The 22,085-nt window shown below is 34.7% G+C and overlaps 1 protein-coding gene across 2 annotated transcripts in view; it reads left to right on the top strand.

Moving 5' to 3' along the window:
- Positions 1-352: 352 nt before the first annotated feature.
- Positions 353-22,085, top strand: part of LOC123549618 (targeting protein for Xklp2 homolog) — a 28,610-nt gene continuing 6,877 nt past the window's right edge. For both annotated transcript variants that reach the window (XM_053545120.1, XM_053545118.1), the window contains exons 1-17: positions 353-521; positions 6,375-6,530; positions 8,848-8,898; positions 10,165-10,229; positions 10,577-10,610; positions 10,935-11,012; positions 11,276-11,347; positions 12,228-12,336; positions 15,228-15,299; positions 15,529-15,783; positions 16,600-16,900; positions 17,499-17,673; positions 18,777-18,930; positions 19,561-19,765; positions 20,264-20,362; positions 20,620-20,793; positions 21,066-21,209. In XM_053545120.1, coding sequence (XP_053401095.1) covers positions 422-521; positions 6,375-6,530; positions 8,848-8,898; positions 10,165-10,229; positions 10,577-10,610; positions 10,935-11,012; positions 11,276-11,347; positions 12,228-12,336; positions 15,228-15,299; positions 15,529-15,783; positions 16,600-16,900; positions 17,499-17,673; positions 18,777-18,930; positions 19,561-19,765; positions 20,264-20,362; positions 20,620-20,793; positions 21,066-21,209 — 2,244 coding nt within the window. In that variant the 5' untranslated portion in view covers positions 353-421. The remainder of the gene's footprint in view (positions 522-6,374; positions 6,531-8,847; positions 8,899-10,164; positions 10,230-10,576; positions 10,611-10,934; positions 11,013-11,275; positions 11,348-12,227; positions 12,337-15,227; positions 15,300-15,528; positions 15,784-16,599; positions 16,901-17,498; positions 17,674-18,776; positions 18,931-19,560; positions 19,766-20,263; positions 20,363-20,619; positions 20,794-21,065; positions 21,210-22,085) is intronic.

Here is a 22,085-nt window from a genome sequence, read left to right as displayed (position 1 = left end):
TAATTAGAGTTAGCTTGATCTGGTATGGTGTGGCAGTTTAAAGCACTTACTGGCAAATTTTCATGTTAAGATATATCTTGCATTCATGAAAAAATTATCTGTTTCAACGATATTTTTTAGTTTTCATTAAAACCTTCATTATTCTCGCAAAAGTTTTCATAAAAAAACTAATAGCTAAGTGGTGGCAGTTTTATACTCCAGTATAGTACGCCAGACTGTCTATAACCTTATCTTTATTATACTTGAGTACGAAAGAAAAAAGAACGAATATGTTGTTGATTTGGCCAATCACGCGCCGTGTTCTAAAACTACTTTTCACGTATAATCTATATTTTGATTGGTTAAACTTGAAAGTGCGGGTAGAACAAATTTTTGGAAGTGCGCTATAATAAATAAAACTTTAATTTTGGTAAAAGCAAATATGGAGAACGATAACGGGTGGGATTTCAATGCTCCACAATATGTAGACTTTTCGGGAGCACAAGTTTTAGATGATGATGACAATGCTGACGAATATTTCGGTAGGCCTAACAGTTTTTGAAATTGATAAATATATCTACCCCACCCATGCCAGATTTGCATGTAAACTCCGCCTGCACTGTTGTCAAGGCACTCTGGTGGCTCGGAGTCAAATGAGGTTTGAAAAGGTGGTTGTCCTTTCATTTAGGAAGCCCTAGAACCCGAGATTTGGGTAAAAATTAGTTTTTCTGATAAAAAAAAGTTTTCCAGAAAAATTATGTCCACCTATAATATGTGGGTAGGTAAATTTACAGATAAGGGAATAGAGAGATATTTAGAGGGAAGGAAGGGGTGAAGGCACGTCTTGAAAAAGCACAGGCATTGACGGTCATATTTATCAGGTTGGAGATATCCCCTGGATTGAGACATTCTCTCGATCTAAACATTGTCTCTCATTCTAAAGACTCAAATTAGCTTAAGCAATGAAAATCATTGAAAGAGTAATTAAAACTCTTTTTAGAATGCGCATTATCATATTGTTTATTTCAAATATAGAAAATTATCTTCCTTTTATCAGATTTTCAAAATCAGAATTATTTTGGGAATTTTATTTAAGCATTATAATGCTTAAGTAAACTTCTATGACAATGTTTTTCTTGTAAAGTTTACTCGAAATAACAAATTGTTTCAATGAATAAATAATGCGACTGCAATGTAATGATTGTTTTGATAATGATTTCCTGTTTTTTCAACACTTAAGCTAAATACAGTATTTCGATTGAAAGACATTTTGTCTTTCAAACGAGAGACAGTGTTTAGATCTAGAGACTGTCTCTCAACCCAGGGGAAGTCTCCGACCTGTTTATATTGGCTTTTTACTGTCGGTGTACTGACTGAAGCGGCAGTAGCTAAAAAGATTCAGTTCAAAGATGTTTATATGCTGTTGGATCTCTGAGCTGAAACGAATCCTGTATTAAGGCATCGCCTACAGTGGCAGCCATTTGACTCAAAATTTTACATGCAAATTTTCATAAAAATAAAAGATGACTAAGTGGTAACAATAAAGTCAATAAATTTGTCATAATTATGTTTTAAATATCTATGTGAACATATGCAAGTAGAAGGATGTGCATTTCACTACCTGTATTATGCCTTTATTCGATATTTTTCTATGACAAAATTTTGCAGTATTATCTGCAGTCAAACTCAATATATATTCAATACATTTCAAAGATAATTACAGCCAATTGTTAAGCAGCCCGTGAAGAATAAAGTCTTCAGAAATTATTTTGAAATTTTACCTGATTACTGAATTATACACAAAAATCCCAACACCATCAATTTATCCAATTTGTGTTATCTGTTCACACATAATTTACATGTATATAAACAGGTGCTATTATAGGATTATGTATAGGTTTACCTGGCTACCTGTGGTCAGTAATGCATGTACAAACAACATTTTAAATTAAATTTACATGGGGTTGTCTTTTTGTCTCTAATGCAATAACCAGGAACAATTTCAACAAAAATCCGTGGGAGTTTGCAGTATACATATTGTACTATGAAATTAACTAAATTTTGTCTTTGTAATATTTTTTATATTGGAGTTTTACTGCACATAAAATTTCAATATTTTGGGGTAAACTTTCAGTCTAAACGAGACTCAAATATTTTACAAGCGGCATATGTACTATAAATCATCATATGCTTCTTATGTTGATGATAATTTGACCAGCTGTTAGGCGTAAAAAAAAAATATGTATGTTTCCGGTGACCCGACCGACCCTAATTTTAGCCCCCGACCCTAAACTTTTTTTCGGACGAAAATTTGCGGGTACGAAAAAAATTAAATGCTCTCATTTAGGAACATCGGATCGATGTACATTCACCGGGCTTTTTTAATAAGTCAATCCGCCAACAGGCAGTTTCTTGTGAAGGATCTGACAGTTCTATATTCACCTCCATCGTACATTGACGAGTTAAATTCTGGATAGGACGAGTCAGAGAAATATTTATTTTTATAGCTCTTTGGACGAGTGGACTTCGCTGTATACTCGACCGATCGGGCGAGTGGTTTTAACGTCGTAACTTTACTAAATTCAGAAATTATATCACGAAAAGATACCTGGATTGATTGGAATTAACTCGCGAATCATAAGGATATCAAAACGTCATGCCGGTAATTTTCCATTCCACGAGCACGTGCGACCTACCGTAATATCTAATCTCGCTGTTACTTTTGTTTATCGACACGAACACAAAAAAACGCGCGTTGTGCATTCATTTTTTAATATAATCGCTTCGAATTTTCAACACCGCTTGAGAAGTAATACAGTTTAAATTCTATAATAATTTTAATAAGACATTGACAAAAATGTAGGCAAAATTCTATAAAAACGGCCGAATTTTCATGTAATCACTTGTAACATTTGAAACAGCGCGATCATAATTACTTATGTCTTTCTTAAAGTAAATAAATGATACATAATACGGTCATAAAATTCAGATTTTTGAACAGAAAGTATAAAAAACAGAATTAAAAAATCTTAAATAATGAAAAAGCGGCAGCAATTTAAATACATGGAGTAAAACGATTTTTCGCAAACAGATTTCTGTTAGCGCGGCAGAATAGGTTACGTGACCTCGTGAATGTATATAGAATTGTGGCTTTAGAATAACGCAGTATGATGTTGTTGCGGTTTTTAATTAAGTTTTAAATGTATCTTTTCGTACAAGTTTCTCTAACAATAATGTAAATTCTTTGAGGGCAAACAGGTCACAGAGGTAGGGTATCCGGTATAATTGTTTGACACATTTATCTGTCAGTTCATTCGTGATGTTGTACATTCGCTTTTAAAAAAAGTAAAGAAGAAACTTTTTTTATTGATTTCTTTTCAAAAATTTAAAGAAACGAGGCGGTACGATCAAACAGCGATGTTTCACATGGCGCGAAAACATGACGTAATGCCATGACAATCTCGGGCAACTATACCGCTTTGATCTTCACTTCAGATGCCATGATACCGACACACTTCTTTTAGCTCTTTGGAGGGTGTTAATTAATGATGAAAACAAGGCCAATTACTTAGCTTATAAACAGAATAATTTCCGATAATTGTTTGTTTTTTTTTTTCACTTTCACAAATTTAGGGTGTGTGGATGATGATAATTATGTCCATATTTTGGGGACACTTTTCAGAATAATAATTTTCGGGAAATAAGTCTTGAGAAAATGAAAATAACTAAATATTTTATGCTGTCCTAATAGTTTAGGAAAATACGGGAGGGGATAGACTTGAATTATTATTACTATCGCTGCAGTTATTTTGGAGAGCAACTGGCTGGTGCTGCTGACAAAAATACAGGAAAGAAAAATAAAAATGTCTGCTGTAAAAAGGAAGTTTAAGAAGAACAAATATGCCACCTTAAAAAGGAAATGTAGGATACAAGAGAATAGTATTTGTCTACTAGTGATGGGACATCGGTTGGAATCGGTTAGCAAACCGATGCGATGTATCGGAAAAATAATCGGTTGAATGTAATTTATTTTCATACTTGTTTATTCAGATAGTCATGTCTTTAAAGTGACTGTTTTTCTTAAAATTCATATGCTCTTTTGAAAAATAAAGAACTACCATTAATCAGATGTTTTAAAGCTGGTTCATGGTAAACAGAAACTTGTTTAATAATGACTAATTAGTTGCAGACAGGGAAACAACAATAAATTGCAATCTGGTTTACATACATGTATTTTAGACACATAGCTGTCATTTGTGACAGTTGACTGGTATACCTGTACCTGTAACATATCTAGCATACAGCAAGGAAGTACAGTCTTTCTCTGGCTGACAAAAATAGTGATTGTAGAAAATCATTAAATGAATTCAGTTATTTTTCGGTAATAATAATATTTTCATACAATGGTTACCATAGCCTGACACTACTGAGTAGCACCATGTTCCAACTACTTGTTGCTAGGGCATATAACAATGTCATGAAGCTTGGTAAAAAATGATCAGATAAAAATCAGAGTTTAATCTGTTTCCATATGTACACTGGTCAGCGATACTGGGTAAACAGAATTTTGGCAGAAAAAAATCACGACAACTCGGTGACAACTGCAACTGCATAAAAACACCAAAGTTCTTTCCATTGAAATTACGTCATGGACACGGAAATTTGACGGCATTAGTGTCAAGTTTCAACAGATAAATTCCCTCGGGCATACCGTTGTAAAATACGAAAATTTCTCAAGTTTCGCTAATTTTTTTGGCCCCACTTTTATTGACGCTATGGACGCCGCCATGTTAACAGCTGATCCTAACTGTAAGATGTTAAATCCATTTTCATTGGATAACTGAAACGAAATACTAACGTTTGAGTGTCGGCATACTTCTGTTTTATCCGTTATGCATGCAGGTAGTCCATATTTCGGATATTTCTAGGGTAAACATAAATTCTCACGGACCGTATTTCCCTTCGGAAACCTTCGTTCATACCCGTGTAGATTCGTACCCGCTATCGACTCTGAGAAAACATAATCGATTATCGGAATCGGTTGGACTTTTCTAGCCGTCAATCGATTATATCCGCTAATCGGCCCATCACTATTGTCTACTGAGTGTTACATTTGAAATTTACTTATTGTATAATACTCCTTTCATAAAAGTGACAATATTAAACATGTCAATTATAAGGGAAAGTGACTGTTCACTAAGGGCTAGCAGATTTTAGTGGTTAGTAGTCCTGCAGGGCAGGTGGTAGGGAAAAAAAATACACCCCTGCCTTGACATAAAATATCATGAGTTTAAGCTAGGCTTGAACCAATGGAAAACCAAAGGTGCATTCTGTTGAAATATTTTGACGGTATGTATTTAAAAATTTGACTAAAAGCCAAAGGGAATATAAAAAGCAGTGTATTTAAAGTGTATAGCGTCTACCATCTAGTACAGACATATATGTATTGATAAGACAATAGGCAAAAGCAAAGACAAGGGAATTCCACTGCTGTAAAGATGTGTATTCAAAAAAAAAAAAAAAAAAAAAAAAATCGACCTACCTACCCTATTTTTTTCTGGCATGTCACAGGAAACATACATATTTTTTTTTTTTGGCCTTAAGGCTTTAGTGCAATTTTCAAGAGAAAAATTCTCGGCCTGAAAATATGAACTAATACTGAGTTGTGACTGTGGCGATGCCTTAACTAGTCCAACAAATTTGACGCGATCCTAGGAAATAATGAGATAATTTTTTCATATATGAGCAATATCCCTGCCAGCGTTGAACACTCGAAAGACCGAATTATTGTAGAGGAAATTTCCAATTAAATTTTCATCGCTGCCGTCGCTTTACATGCTATAGGTTTAAATGCCGATTATGTCACAAATTGGCCATAAATTCAAATAAAACTTACATTATCAAAAGGGGATTCAATTCCTCATTGATTTATGTAAAAATTATCAAATAATGTCCAAAATTACGAATTTTCAGGTGATTTAAAGCTATGTTTGTACTGTACACGATTAACGTTTACCGTGTCTACAAGCCAATATGCACAAAATAATTTGGATGCGATTTTTTCTCATTTTGTCATTTTTTGCAAGATCTCGCAGTTCTCACACCCCAAAATGATCCCTGGACAATCCCATAACTCTGATATAAATTTTGACAGAGTTATGCCCCTTTTAAACTTTGAATTTTTTTGGTACAAGTTTTGTAAAGTTTTTACTGGCAAAGCTCTAATTCAAATTCAGATTCAAGCTCAGAAAAGTCGAGCGCACTGTCTTATGGACAGCTCTTGTTTAATTAAGGAGAACGTCAAAGACCCCTCAGATCTAAGAAGTAAAAACTTTAGTGACAATATGAAGATTATGATGTTAATGTGAAATTCAGACAGGATATTCTTATTTCAGACTATGACCACGAAAATGGCGTCCCTATTAATATAGAAAATGACACAAATAATGGAACAATTGATGGTGCCCTGTTCAGTGATGTTTTCTCTACACCACAGAGTGAGATGAGACAGACACGAGCATCAGCTAATGCAAAAAACCAAGCAGTGTCAGGTACATGCAGCTTTATACTTCCATTATAAATGTATATGTATAAATAAATGTGTGACAGTGATGCACATGTATCAGTGTCGTTGCAACTTGACTTGCAATATTGTTTTCATAAATGAGTCTGACTTACAATGCAAGATTTTAATGCTCGTGTCCAGAGCATAACTTTAAATATATTTTTAGCTCGACTATTCAAAGAATAAGTAGAGCTATCCTACTCACCACAGCATCAACATCACATGTTGGTTCAGTTTTTCATACCAGTCCACATTTTGACAAAACCTTTTGAGATAAAGCTGTGAAACTTTGAACACTTGTGTACCCTCTCCAGTCTCCATATCCAGTTTTAGGCAAGAGTAGATAACTCCATCAAGGATTTTAGCTGAATTATGGCCCCTTTAACTAACAAGTCTTTGTTAAGTTTTTCTTACCCGTTCATATTTTGTGTAAACTGTTCTACATGTGGCTTTGAAACTTTAATCACTTGTTTCTTTAAACTTTATTATAACAATATCTATCTAGGCAAGAGTACATAACTCTAGTCAACTATTTTGGCTGAATTATGGCCCTTTCTGGACTTGGAAATTGGTTCAGTTTTCATACAAGTCCACATTTTGTCAAAACTATTTGACATACATGTGGCTTAGAAACTTTGAACATTTGCTTGTCATCATGATTTCCATCTGAAGGCATGAGTACATAACTCTGTCAACTAGCTAAGTTGTGGCCCTCTTTTGACATAGAATGTAGTTAAGTTTCGCATACCATTTTATATTTTGTCTAAACTTTGATATATGGCTTTGAAACTTTGAACACTTGCTTACAATCATGGTCTCACATTGCCATATAGTGCAAGACTTTATACCAAATCCACAAATTTTCATACAGGTACATTGTTTGTCTTATCTATTTTTCTTAGAGAACTTTTGTCTGAAAATCTTTGGTAATATTTTGACCCCATACTTCCATCAACAGACAGCTCTTGTTTATTTGGCAGATCCCTTTTTGTGAACTTACAATTTTCTTTATAGAATTTCTTCCCTTTGTAACGTTGTTCCTATAAAAAGCTTATTTTGTAACTTTTTAGCTCACCTGTCACAAAGTGACAAGGTGAGCTTTTGTGATCGTGCATCGTCCGTCCGTGCGTAAACTTTTGCTTGTGACCACTCTAGAGGTCACATTTTTCATGGGGTCTTTATGAAAATTGGTCAGAATGTTCACCTTGATGATATCTAGGTCAGGTTCGAAACTGGATCATGTGCGGTCAAAAACTAGGTCAGTAGGTCTAAAAATAGAAAAACCTTGTGACCTCTCTAAAGGCCATATTTTTCATGGGATCTGTATGAAAGTTGGTCTGAATGTTCATCTTGATGATATCTAGGTCAAGTTCGAAACTGGGTCATGTGCGGTCAAAAACTAGGTCAGTAGGTCTAAAAATAGAAAAACCTTGGGACCTCTCTAGAGGCCATACTTGTGAATGGATCTTCATAAAAATTCATGGGATCTGTATGAAAATTGGTCAGAATGTTCATTTTGATGATATCTAGGTCAAGTTCAAAACAGGGTCACGTACCTTTGAAAACTAGGTCAATAGGTCAAATATTAGAAAAACCTTGTGACCTCTCTAGAAGCCATATTTTTCAATGGATCTTCATGAAAATTGGTCAGAATTTTTATCTTGATGATATCTAGGTCAGGTTCAAAACTGGGTCACATGAGCTCAAAAACTAGGTCACTATGTCAAATAATAGAAAAAACGACGTCATACTCAAAACTGGGTCATGTGGGAACAGGTGATCGATTCAGGACCATCTTGGTCCTCTTGTTTTATAACTGGCCGTTCAATACAACCTACACACGAACATGGATGATACATCAAGTTTTTAGACCTGTGTATTTTGACCTATCTCTACTTGGTAAAGATTTTTTTTTTTTTTTAATACTTTAAGATTTTTTGTGTGTGTGCGGATGATTGTCTCCATTTAACAACTTTAGTTTGGGTCAAGATATTGAAATGAAACTTGTTTTAATTGGCTGAAATGTTTTAGTCATTCAGGCAGCAGTATGTCAACAAATAATTCATTAATTGGCTTGACATTCTTGCTCTTTGGCCTTCCAACATTCTAGTTCTTTAAATTTTGCTCCCGTCCTCCTCTGATATAATTATTTGGCGGAGCTCTTGTTTAAAAATGAACTCGAGACCCTTGAAAAAGAGGCCTGACAAATTGCTTGCACAGAAAGATTCATTGTTGCTGATGAAAATATGTGTTGTTAACTGTTATGTAATAATTAAATGGACGTTTTAGAAAAATTATTTCAGGGACCCCAAAAGCTGGTACACCCAAGAGAGTTGTGTGTTCAAAGTCATCAGGTAACAGATCAATCACTGTTTGGATAAATTAGATCTTTAATTGATAAGACAATGACTTCAGAAGGTATAATATTAACAAAAACACATACATGTAGCCATTTTATTGCTGCCTGAGACTACTTTAAGTCTTAGATGTTTGTCGGAAATTTATGTATAAAGATGACAACACTTACTTGATACTGAGATGTGGTAATGTTTGTTCTGAGCATTTCTCATCCAAATACTGAGACAGCAGCAAAGTTTTATTTTATGTCCTGAGCACCTTATTGCAAAGGAAAGGAACATGTTATCTGTTAGATATAAATAATACATCAGTACATTGACTGAATTATGAGTTAAATTTTAGCAGTTAAACAAGTTTGATTTTTAGCTTGCATTGACAATCTGGCATGGTATCAGCATGACTGAGGGTCCGACATTAGCTAGCATGCATCTGTTAATCAATAGGCAGTAGAACAGGGATCAAATTTAACATTTTTTTCCACTAGCAAATTTTGCTAGTGCCATATTTTTCCACTAACAAAATGATGGGTTCAACTAGCAATTATTTAAAAGCTGTTTACCTGCTAAATTTATTAAGTTGTTTTGTTGTTTGGTTTCATATAAAAGTTCACGGTCCAGACAGGCCGGGGACTTTCTGGTTTTGAAAGTACGATACGAACCAAAGTACTCAATGATTCTTTGAACTTTTGGCTGGACGTTGAAGTCTTAAGTTTTTTTTAGGGCAGTGGTCACTGCCCCTAGTTTTGCTAGCATTTTAGATCGCGGGCATTTTTGAAACATTATTTTCCTCTCCATTTCGCAGAACTTTGCAAATACAGACCAAAATGAAAACAAATATTGCCTAGACGCTTACTTAGATTTCTGATAATTACTAAATTGTATAAAAGCGACAAGTGTCTACAAGCAGTCACATGATTATCGGTAAATAAACTGCCCCAAAGGAGTTTTAAAAGAGAAAAGGACAGTGAGCGAATTCCCCGATTTTCGAACGTGATCGCGAAAATATTCAAGTGCCATTATTTTCTACTCGCATTTTTTTTATTCTTACTCAAATTTTGCGAGTTAATGACCGCTAAATTCGATCCCTGTAGAAAAAAGTGAAAAACGTATTTAGTTTCTTTGAATATTTCCATTTATAATTACAAACAAATGTCTTGATATCCTGAAACTCTCTGACTGTATATATCATTGACTTATCTAGTCATCAATATTGTGATTAAATATTGGTATCGTATAGTTGACCAAGTATTCTTCTTCTGACAGGATCAGGAACACCAAGTGTTGGCACACCACAGAGGGTGGCACGTTCCAAGTCAACTACAGGTACAAAATAAGTGTTAGTTCTAATCCCATACCATTACTGGGATCATTATCACCTCTTACTTCTTTGAAGGCTGTTGTAAAATACAGAAAATAGTCTGTTTTGTACAATTCAAATTGCCTAATCTGACTGATGAAATTTCCTCTAGTCTTGTAAAAAAAAGATGGAAAATAAATTAAAATTACAATATACAAAGACAGAAATCATTTTTTGGGTCCTGTCTTTGATGAACACTGATTCTTCATACATGCAACACTTTCCACATATCTACAGTCCATTTAACATTTAATTGATATATGAATGTAATACTTGATTAATAGATGTCTAAAACAACCTGTTCTATTTACTGGTACACCCCAAAGAGTTCCAATGTCAAAAACACCATCCGGTATGTATCAATATTTTGTTTCAAAGTACTGAAATACATTTTTGTAATAAATTGAACATTTTCCAGTCAGATTCTTGCATACCAGTGCCTTTTTTTAGCAGTTAATTTATAGTAAAATGACATTATTATTAAAAGTTCTTTGAAGCAAGCTTACCTAGTCTTTAGAGCAGACAGGCATTACAAAAGAGACGCCACCTGTGTCTGTATTAATACTTGCAGGTCACAAAGTGGAGTTGCGAGCTTTGAGGGTGAATGGGTGATTGTATAGGTAAAACAATAGAAATCTTATTAAAGTTTTACTAATTTGCTAATTTCCCATCAAAGGTATAGCTAACAATGTGGAAGATAGTGCGTCACCTGAACTACGAAGGAGACCAGAACAGACTGTTCGAGTTACTAAAGGTAAGAATCGTTTCAGACAGTTTTATTGTTTAGCATCTACACACTTTTCAGTTATATTTTTACATGTTAGAATGTTTTTAACATGTCAGCAGATATAGTTTTCATCTCTTCTGAAGAATTTAGATTTGTTTGCATGGAAAAATAAATAAAAAAAATATCAAAGATATGGCAGACTCATAACTTGGCTTGAAATGTAGGTGAACAATTTAGATGGGTCCCTTAACAAGGAAGTTGCAAATACTTTACTCTTCTTTTTTTTTCAGATGAAGAAAAAATGCAAACACCAAGCCCAAGAGTGACTCGCTCAGGAAAAATGATCACACCTAATACTGTTGGTATGTGAAAGTTGAAATTGTTTGTTATTCAATATTGGCACAACATGGCAAGTAAAGACATTTTGGGTTTTGAAAAATGTGATTGCGTATGTATCCATCCGTCATAATACATGTCCGCAGCAGAACTTTATAACCATTACAGGTATTGACTTTAATCATATTGACTTTTTTAAATTGGCATATGAGACCATGTGCAGAGCACTTTACCCACTCTGTATGCTCAATACACTCTCTGACAAGCTCAATACACTCTCACAGTCTGACTACCTCAATACACTCTCTGACTAGCACAGTACACTCTCACAGTCTGACTAGCTCAACACACTCTTTGACTAGCACAGTACACACAGTCTGACTAACTCAGTACACTCTCACAATCGGACTAACTCAATATACTCTTTTAGCAAGCTAATTCTGTATACTCCGCCTAGTTCTGTATACTCTCTGACTAGCTCTATATACTCTTTGACTAGGTAACTAGATAAAGCTTCACACTAGATTTAGGAACACTGTAAATGAAATTATTATATGAAATGTAGATATTGTTTGTTGTATCCTTTATCAAGTATAAAGGAGTGGTGCGAACAGGTTTGTTATGTACTCTAGTCTAAGAGGCATTTTTATAGGTGGTTTCCCTTTGAAGATTTTTTTCAATAAAAACATCTTTCAGATTATGCAATTTTCCACTGTTTAAAGGTTGGATACACCAGGTCTTTTTATTTCCATTTTGCAAAAACTGAGCTTTATCAGTTATCTCCAACCCCACATAACAGGTCCAGGCTCTTTCCGCTCTTTATATGGTAATAATATTTCACAAAATAACATGGTCAGTGTTACTGCTATGAATATGCACTAGTAACAGCTTGATTTCTATTCACAGAAAAACACTATGAAGCAATACAGAAGAAAAAACAGCCACCAAATAACATATGTACAAACTTGGAGGAATGGAAAAAGAAAACCACTGGTGCTAAAACTACACAAAATCAGTAAGTATTTCTTCCCTTCCCCACACGGAACTCTGTCTTTACTTATATTTCCATACGGTATTTATGCCAATGATTTTATATGCAGTACCTCACTTTTACGACCTAAAATGGTCAAATTTTGTATATCACTTGTTTGTAGTTGTAGAATTCATGTATAAGATTAGAATGGCATCAAACTGAGGCTTATAATTGGAATACAATGCAATGTATCTTAAACCCCCAACTGCCATATAAAAGCCAGAAAATGGTGCTGGGGCAGGTTTATATATAAATTATGCATGTTTCACATCAGAGAGCCCTTTTTCAAAATTTTAAATAAACTACTGAATAAAAAGTTATGAAAAATTGCATAAATACACATTGAAACATTCTTTATCAATTGGTGTTTTTATTTTTTAAAACAAAAAATTGTGAAGTATAGTTTCAAAAAATTGTTTAAACCTAACTGCCAAAAATTTGAATTTGCCGGGAGGAGCTAATGAGGTCATGAACCCTAGAGAAACAGAGAATGTAAACAATTCTCACGTGGTTAATTTTATCAACAAACTTGATCAGCAGAAGGCTTGATGTATCAATGGAATTAACACCTAGAGTGCATTGTAAAACTTTTCCAGAAAAGTAAATTTGAATTTTTAAACTGAATAGAATATCATAATCATTTCTGCAGTTATATTTTTATGTGTTATTTAAAAAAAATGTTTTAAAGATATTGGGGAACTAAATAACAGACATACAGTGATAAATTATTTCAAATAGCTTATCATTTTTATTACCTCACCTGTCACATAGTGACAAGGTGAGCTTTTGTGATCACCCCCCGTCCGTGCGTCAACAATTTCTTGTCTGCACGATAGTGGTTTCATTATTGATTTTATTTTAACCAAACTTGCACACAACTTGTATCACCATAAGATCTCGGTTCCTTTCTTGAACTGGCCAGATCCCATTATGGGTTCCAGAGTTATGGCCCCTGAAAGGGCCAAAAATAGCTATTTTGACCTTGTCTGCACAATAGCACCTTCATTTATGATTTGATTTTAACCAAACTTGCACAAAACTTGTGTCACCATAAGATCTTGGTTCATTTTTTGAACTAGCCAGATCCCATTATGGGTTTCAGAGTTATGGCCCCAGAAAGGGCCAGAATTAGCTATTTTGACCTTGTCTGCACAATAGCAGCTTCATTTATGATTTTATTTTAACCGAACTTGCACACAACTTGTATCACCATAAGATCTTGGTTCCTTTCTTGAACTGGCGAGTTTCCATTATGGGTTCCAGAGTTATGGCCCCTGAAAGGGCCAGAATTAGCTATTTTGACCTTGTCTGCACAATAGCAGCTTCATTTATGATTTGAATTTAATCAAACTTGCACAAAACTTGTGTCACCATAAGATCTTGGTTCCTTTCTTGAACCGGCCAGATCCCTTAATGGGGTCCAGAGTTATGGCCCCTGAAAGGGCCAGAATTAGCTATTTCGACCTTGCCTGTACAATAGCAGCTTCATTTATGATTTGATTTTAACCAAACTTGCACACAACTTGTATCACCACAAGATCTTGGTTCCTTTCTTGAACTGGCCAGATTCCATCTTGGGTTCAAGAGTTATGGCCCCTTAAATGTCCAAAATTGGCCATTTTGGATTTTGCAGCCATATAGAGACTTCATTTATGGTTTTATTTGATACAAACTTTCAAAATATCTTCAACAACAATAAATCTTGGATTCCATGACAAATCAGATCCAGTTGTAGGTTCCAGAGTTATTTTATATCTGATTACCTCCCCTGATTGTAATCAAAATGGATTTATATAAGTAAGTCCTTATAGGACTTATTTGAAATTTCATTATTGTTATTAGTTGGACTGAGACAATCAGGGTAGATAACTATGGACTGATTTGATGTCAAATTACCTCCCTTTATTTCAAATTAAAATTTGTATATCTCCGTAACTAATGAAGATACTGATCTGAAATTTCATTTATGCCAACATATTTATTTGGCAGATCCTTCTTTTGTTCACTTACATTATTATTTTTTTTTTTTTAATTACTTCCCTTTTACGTTACTATAAATAGCTTATTTTTAGTAACTTTTTTATTATTGGCCATAGGGAAAAACGAGACCACTTTTCTGTGGTACAACATGGATGGTACCTCCAATTTTTAGGTGTTTTTTGACATATCTATACCTTGTAAGAATTTTTTTCTTCTTTTTGGTTAAATTTCTTCCCTTTGTTGTTCCTGTCCTTTGGATTTAGATATTTTTTTTGAGGACCTTCTTGTCTCAAGTGCAATGATAACAGGTGAGCGATATAGGGCCATCATGGCCCTCTTGTTAGACCTTATCACAGCAACACTTGCTAATTTGTGTGCATTGTGCTACATCTCAGACTTAAATAGTTTATTATTTCTGCATTTATTGCTACATTATCTCTATTAATGGACTTGTCAGCAATGATAGAAAAGTTAAGAATGTTTGATTTCAAGTTTCACTGTTCATTTTACATTAATAAGAAGTTTAAAAATCAGGAGTCTAGCTCAACTCAATTTTTCATAACAATGATATTGATATGGATGCATAAAATATGTATAATATTAATTTGTAATCATCAAAACATGCAAGTTCATATTTATTCTTCAACTGACCATTGTTTACATTTGCTTGTGAATCATTGAAAGTGAGCTATTTTTAGCTGACAGACATCCTGGAGTCGCCTTGTTATTTGATAGGCTCCTCCTACAAATCGTACTGCCAGGGTAGTAAAAGTTGGGGCTTTAATTTTGCAAATAATGAACTGAAGTAAATTCGCTCTGTATTACACAATGTGATTTTAATTAAATTGCTAATTATGTAATGGTTCCTAAAGAGAGATTTTAACTTTTTATAGCAAAGAGGCGTCTGTCAAAGAAGAACAGGCAGTTAAACCAGTAGTGAAACGACAGCACAGATCACTTGAAAGGTAGTTTATATTTCTTAAAACATATATTTTACATATGCATATGAATGTGTTAAGTTCAAATGAAATTGTTTGAATTATGTTGAAACTACTGCTTGGAACCAGTGATTTTTATCTGGAATTATTTAACTTGATGATAGATTTATATGTTATTTATTGATCTGAAGCAGAGAGAAATATTTTAATTTGTTGACCTGAATTGTTAAAACTTCAGTTTGTACCTTTACTTCAGGTCAGATTCGTTACCAAGGAGACAGAAGCCAGTTGTTCCAGAGCGAGGTCGAACACCAAACAAACATGCCAGTGGTCTTACACGAAGCAGCTCTTTCTCAACAATAAATAAACAGTCCAGTAATGATAGTGCAAGGCGCAAGAATCATACACGCGGCCTGTCTGGAGAACGTCCATCCCAGAGAACCAGATCTGGATCCAACAGCTCTGAAACTGACAGAGGCATAACTATACCAACCACTCCAACATTGTTAAAGTCAGTATAACAGATACATGAATGGTTTTAGGAAGTTCTGTATGTTTTAAAATAGGCAATGTTTCTATCACTCTAAAGATAACATGAAACATTTTGACTTATTACGCAATTCTAAATCCTGTCTAATGTCAGCTTGAAATTTGCAGATCTGAAATCATGGGAAATTGTCTCAGTAGCAAGCACATGGACATAAACATTTGATTTCATCATATTATAGATCATATGTATATTTACAACTGAAAAGTTTCATTAAAAGCTACAAAATTTGTATTTAAAAAAAATGATACAAGAAAATGTCAGTAAAATTATGGTATATGCTGATTAACTCCCATAATATATAAAAACATGCATTGTTTAAAAAAAAAAATTAAATCGTAGCATAGAACGTAGGAAACAATGCTATCTTTTCATTGGCCAAACTGTAAGGCATGTTTTGATGTTTTAAAAATCAGACTTCAATCAAGCTCTACATTTTAGAAAAGATTTGATTAGAACATGCAGTCCTATCTTTAATGCACAATGAAATCACTGACACATTTTAATACAACTAAATGTTGGCCTAGTTGTCATATTGTGCTTTAAAATTACATATTAAGGACACCTAGTTTGAGAACATTGAGTCAGTTGTAACCATGCTTAAAACATTGCTGCTGTCATTTAGCACTTCTAATTTGGATTCTGCATTTTGTTTTGTCAATATAAAGTTTCAGTTTGAGGTCTTGGAATAACTTGCTCAGATTAAGAAATAGTATGTCTTGCATATTTGAGGTTAAGTAGGCTTGACAAATACTTGAATATTTCTTTTCATTTCAACAGACGTAAACCCATCAAGATGCAAGCACAGGGAGCTGTGAAGAATTCAGAACAACTTGAGATTGAGAAAATCTCCTACTTCAGACAGGAACTAGCAAAGAAACGTAAACTTGCACAAGAGTCTTGTAAAGTTGCTTTAAGTGCAAAAGCACCAGCTTGTGTAGTGCAAACAAAGGAGTTAACCAAGCCTGAAGGATTTAAGTTTGAAACTGACTCTAGAATAAAAACTCACAATATGGAGACAAGACACGATAGTGATGTCAAGGATTTTGCTACTTCCCTGAGATCTGACAAAGGAAAACAGGTATGTCTGCATGGACTTGGTGGCATTCTGATATTATCACAATTTTTTTTTTCCGGACCTGTGTTGCAGAAAGAAGGCCCTGTTCACCCTACAAATTTTGTTACAAATTTTCCTCAGAAAGATGACAGGTGTTTAAGTTTTATTTTTAATAAACACCATAATTGCCTTTGAATTCAAATCATTGTTAAAATGTTAATGCTTTTGATATTTACACAAGGACATGTATTATTTCATCACGGGAGGGCACCAGAGTAGAACCATCGACCTTCGGTAAGCCAGCTGGATTGCTCCCTCAGATGAAAAATTCAACGCGCAAAGTGAGGTTCGAACCCACATTGGTGAGGGGCAAGTGATTCGAAATCAGCGACTTTAACAAAGCTGCCATGGGGCCCCCTTAGTTGAGTTGAAATGCTTGCAGATTTAGTAAAGCTTCCTGCCATACCTGTAATGTATGTATCAACACTATCTGCATATTAACTTCCTATACAATATTGTGATCGGCACAAATATAATCTCTACATTTTACTGCATCTGACAGTATAAATCACATTGTTACGACTCATATTTTTATCATTCCAACGTGTTTTTATTTTTCTAGCCAAATATCTCGTCAAAGCATACTATAACGAAGCCTGAACCTTTCAAACTGTCTGCACAACGGAAGAGGAAATTACCTGACCTTGATGAAAAACAAGCTGAGAAATACGAGTCCATGGCAGAGAGACTCGCTCAGTTTACAAAAACACCAGACAGGTTCAGGTCCAAATCAAAAGGTAACAAATGGAAAAAAATGTCTTTGAATCAGTGTGTTGATAAAGACTGAAGTTGGTGACAGTCTTTTTGGGTAAAATTAAGATTAGTCATAGCTTTAATTTTTACTTGGTCGGTTGATGGCTATTATTGTTAAGTAGTGCTCTGATAGGGAAAATGAAAAGAAAATTTAAGCTGGCTTTGTGATTTATTCACAAGCCTAGTGACCATACTGCCAGATGCTGATATTTGATTCTTTTGTAACTTGTTATGCATTAGATAGCAGATATTGTGTCTAAAATTAATAGTCCCCCAGTTCTGATTCATGCAAAGAAGTTGACAGTTACTTACAGAGAACAGGTTAACACTGGTAAAGAATCCAGGAGCGGTTACCGTAGGTTGACTGCTGGCCATTATATAACTGAAATACTGTTAGTCTGTTGAAAATGCTGCCATATAGTAATATAACTTCAATACACACAATCTGTTAAAAAAAAGACACTCTACCCAAAACAAATTTATAATGCATAAATTTTAATATTTTTTGCTTGTCTTGTGGCCAGTAAAGGTAAAGTGCAGCTTTTTAAGCTCGACTTTTCAAAGAAAAAATAGAGCTTTTGCACTCGCCCCGATAAAGTCGAGTATCTCTGTCACTATCAAAGCTATTGACTTGAAACTTAAAATAGTTACTTACTATCAAAGTCTACACCAGGAGAAACAATCTCCCTAACTCTGGTTTGAATTTCGACAGTTAGGCCCCTTTTTAACTTTCTGTGAATATTTTTACTGCAGTTAAGGCCCTTTGATAGTTTTTGCTATATAGAGGATGGCACAGTATGTGGGACCATCCGTGTCCTTAAGACACAATTCTTGTTTGTAATCAGAGTGGTGTCACTATATTCTAAAGGTCCAAAACTATACAGAGTTCTGGTTTAGATTGTGGTCCATATTGTAATCTGGTGTATGTTTTCATAAAACATCTTTTTCAAACACTTAACTGTATGGGACACAATGCTACTATCAAGCTTGTACAGTTTTATCCAATATTAAAATAGCAAAAATAATCACATGCAAATCCAGTTCAACTTTGTTAAAATACATACATGCTTTTTACTTAAATTTGCAGCTGGTCCCTCAGAACAGAAACGTGGCAGGTCAAAATCTCCACATGGCATAACAGTGCCAAAGACTCCACAGTTTGAAACCCGGACTAGAAGCAGACCTGTTACCGCCCCAACCAGAGAAGATATGGAAAAGATAGAAGTGGAAGAAATGCAGAAGTATGTAATTGTATTATTTAATGATTGTTGTTTTGTGGGAATGTAGGACAAAATCCACTGGGACGAAATTCTCCTGCTAATTTCACTGAGGCTGACAAAACATAAATTTTAAAAATTAAGAGTTTTTGGGATAAAACTTTTTCAAAACGAGTGAAAATAGGACATAATTGAAAAACGAAAGGGGATTTTGTCCGCCTTGGTTTAATTGAGCAAGGGATTTTGTCGGTTATCAATGTGAGCAATACTACATGAAATATATCAACCTACATTTTTTTCTTATATTGAGTTATCGCATTTTTGGCATCGTGGGAGTAAAATAAAGCCATTACATAGATTTGGTATTACTCTAGTGATGCCACTTTAAGTGTAGGAGACGTTGGTCGAATTTACTTGAACTATAATAGGTAAAGAAAGATGAAATTTTGATGTTTCAGCAGGAAAAGCTTACATGTGATAAAGAGAATATTACATTTGTGGCTGGATAAAATTGATGCTCGGCAGAGCCTCACATTTTGTTATTTTATTCAACTTGTTAAATAAATTCAGTTTGAAAAGACACGCGTGAAATATCTTCTATTTAAAACCTGTACAGAAATGACAGTTTCTTATTTCTTCCATTTTGCCAATCAGGAACCAGTTCAAAGCACAACCAGTTAACCCAAAGATTTTCAAGAACCCCAACACAGGAGTGCGGAAAGTACCCACAAAGGCACCCACAGTACCAGAGGAGTTCCATCTGTCCTCAAAGAATCGACATCACGAGAAAGAAAAGTCTGAGGAACAGTATCATTTCCATGCTCAACCTCTCAACAAGAAGATATTGGAAGGCACTGTAGTAAGCTTTTACATTCAATTTCAATATCGAAATGACTCCTTTAAAATGACAATAAGAGTTAGAAAAACTTGGAAAAATATGACTTGTGTGATTGTAAGAGACAGGTAGATAATAGCATCTTTTTGGGAAAAGCTGGGTTTGTTCCATTTTCACCCTTTTGTGAATGTGTAGTTCAATAGAAAAAAGTATTTCAAGTTGCATTTAATATATGAGCCGCACCATGAGAAAACCAACATAGTGCATTTGCGACCAGCATGGATCAAGACCAGCCTGCGCAGTCTGGTCAAGATTCATGCTGTTCGCTAACAGTTTCTTTAATTGTAATAGGCTTTGAAAGCGAACAGCATGGATCCTGACCAGACTGCGCAGATGCACAGGCTGGTCTGGATCCATGCTGGTCGCAAGCACACTGTTGGTTTTCTCATGGTGCGGCTCATATTATGAACTTGTTACCAGACATAAGAAACACCAAATGATAAGCAGTTATTTCACTTGTAGGGTGTGAAGGAAGCAAAGAAGTTGGCCCCTACTGTACCAGAGTCCCCTGCATTTGCTCTGAAACACAGAGCAAGAATTCCTGTTGTGGAACAACCAAAGGTGAGGCACATAGAAATAATTACTTAGCCCCTAAAATTATTCTTAAATCGTTAGAAATAGTGATATTATTGGGTGCATTTGCCGATGCTTTTGATAAATTTGCTGACCAATGCCCTTATGTCTGTCTGCTGAGATTGATCATGCTACTGTTCAGTTTTTAACAATAAGCTCATCTTAGAAGTGAGAAGACATTTGAGTTCATGTTTTGTTTTATGCAATGACATTTGTATTATAATACCATGAAACTTATTTATCAGGATGATAAGCCCAATCTGCGTTCCCGACCAGCTCCACATTTCGGAATACCTTTCCAGCCTCATTTCGAGCATAAAGCTACAGAACCTGAGCCTTTCGGTTTTGATGAAAGGGAGAAAAAGAGAGCTGAAGAGAAAAAGAAAAAGATAGATCAAGTCCTGGATGAAGAAAAAAAGGTAAAAGAAAAATCAGGTGTCTCTATTTAAACCTCTCATTACCAAAAACACATGAAATTGGCTTAATCTTCAAAAATGGAAAATAGATAGGAATCCTACAGAAAAATTGTTCAATTTTCTCATTACAGACAAAATGCAAAAGATATGTTTTGAAAAGATTAACTTTCAAATAGTTAAAAGATTGTTGCCTCTGTAAGAAATGTCTTTTGAGGAAAAGCTGTTTGCTATATGCCATGCTTGAAATTCATAAAAGTTTTCCCCTCTTTTTACAGCATAGGGAGTTTCATGCTAATCCTATGCCAGATTTAAAACCCCATCTTCCACCAAAGAGGAATCGTCCCCTTACAGTAAAGCAGCCTTTTAACCTCGACACTGATAACCGTGGAGCCAAGAAAGCAGAGGAATGGAGTAAAAAGGTACTTGATGCAAGGGGCATGATGTGAAGTGGTTGCACACTTACTTCGAGCGAGCGAAACAGTTGCAAAATGACAGATATTTGCTAAAATAATCACGTTCATTTTTTTTTTTTTTTTTTTTTTTTTTTTTTTCATCAAGTAAGTGGGTTTCTGTGGTATTTGGAACTCTACAGATATGTGTATGTATCAGTTCTATGTCTACTTTACACTCGGTTTTGCGATTCATCATCGTAGATTTCGAATTATTGAAGGTATAAAATGACTATGTGCATATTTTGATATTTGAAAGGGCGCGTTTCTTGTTGACTTTTTAGCTCGACTATTCTACTCACCCTGGCGTCGGCGTCGGCGTCACACCTTGGTTAAGTTTTTGCATGCAAGTACATACAGCCATCAATTAAAGGCATATAGCTTTGAAACTTATTTTTTCTTTTTCTAGGTCAATTACCAACCTCTCTGGGTCAAGTCCCATAACTCTGACATGTATTTTGAGCAAATTATGCCCCCTTTTGGACTTAGAAAATATTGGTTAAAGTTTTACATGCAAGTTACTATCTCCAAAACTAATGCAGATATTGATTTGAATTTTCACATGTGTCTTCGGGGTTATAAAACTAGTTGATAGCAGCAAGTCCTATAACTCTGACTTTCATTTTGGCCAAATTATGCCCCCTGTTGGACTTAGAAAATTCTGGTTAAAGTTTTGCGTGCAAGTACATACAGCTATTTCTAAAAGGCATATAGATTTGAAACTTATTTTTTCTTTTTCTAGATCAATTACCAACCTCACTGGGTCAAGACCCATAACCCTGACATGTTTTTTGAGCAAATTATGCCCCCTTTTAGACTTAGAAAATTTTGGTTAAAGTTTTACAT

The sequence above is a fragment of the Mercenaria mercenaria genome, chromosome 6 (genome assembly GCF_021730395.1).
Source record: "Mercenaria mercenaria strain notata chromosome 6, MADL_Memer_1, whole genome shotgun sequence".
In the NCBI taxonomy this organism is placed as follows: Eukaryota; Metazoa; Mollusca; class Bivalvia; order Venerida; family Veneridae; genus Mercenaria; species Mercenaria mercenaria.
The sequence above is the reverse complement of the archived record's forward strand: the minus strand, read 5'-3'. Positions and strand labels throughout refer to the sequence as shown.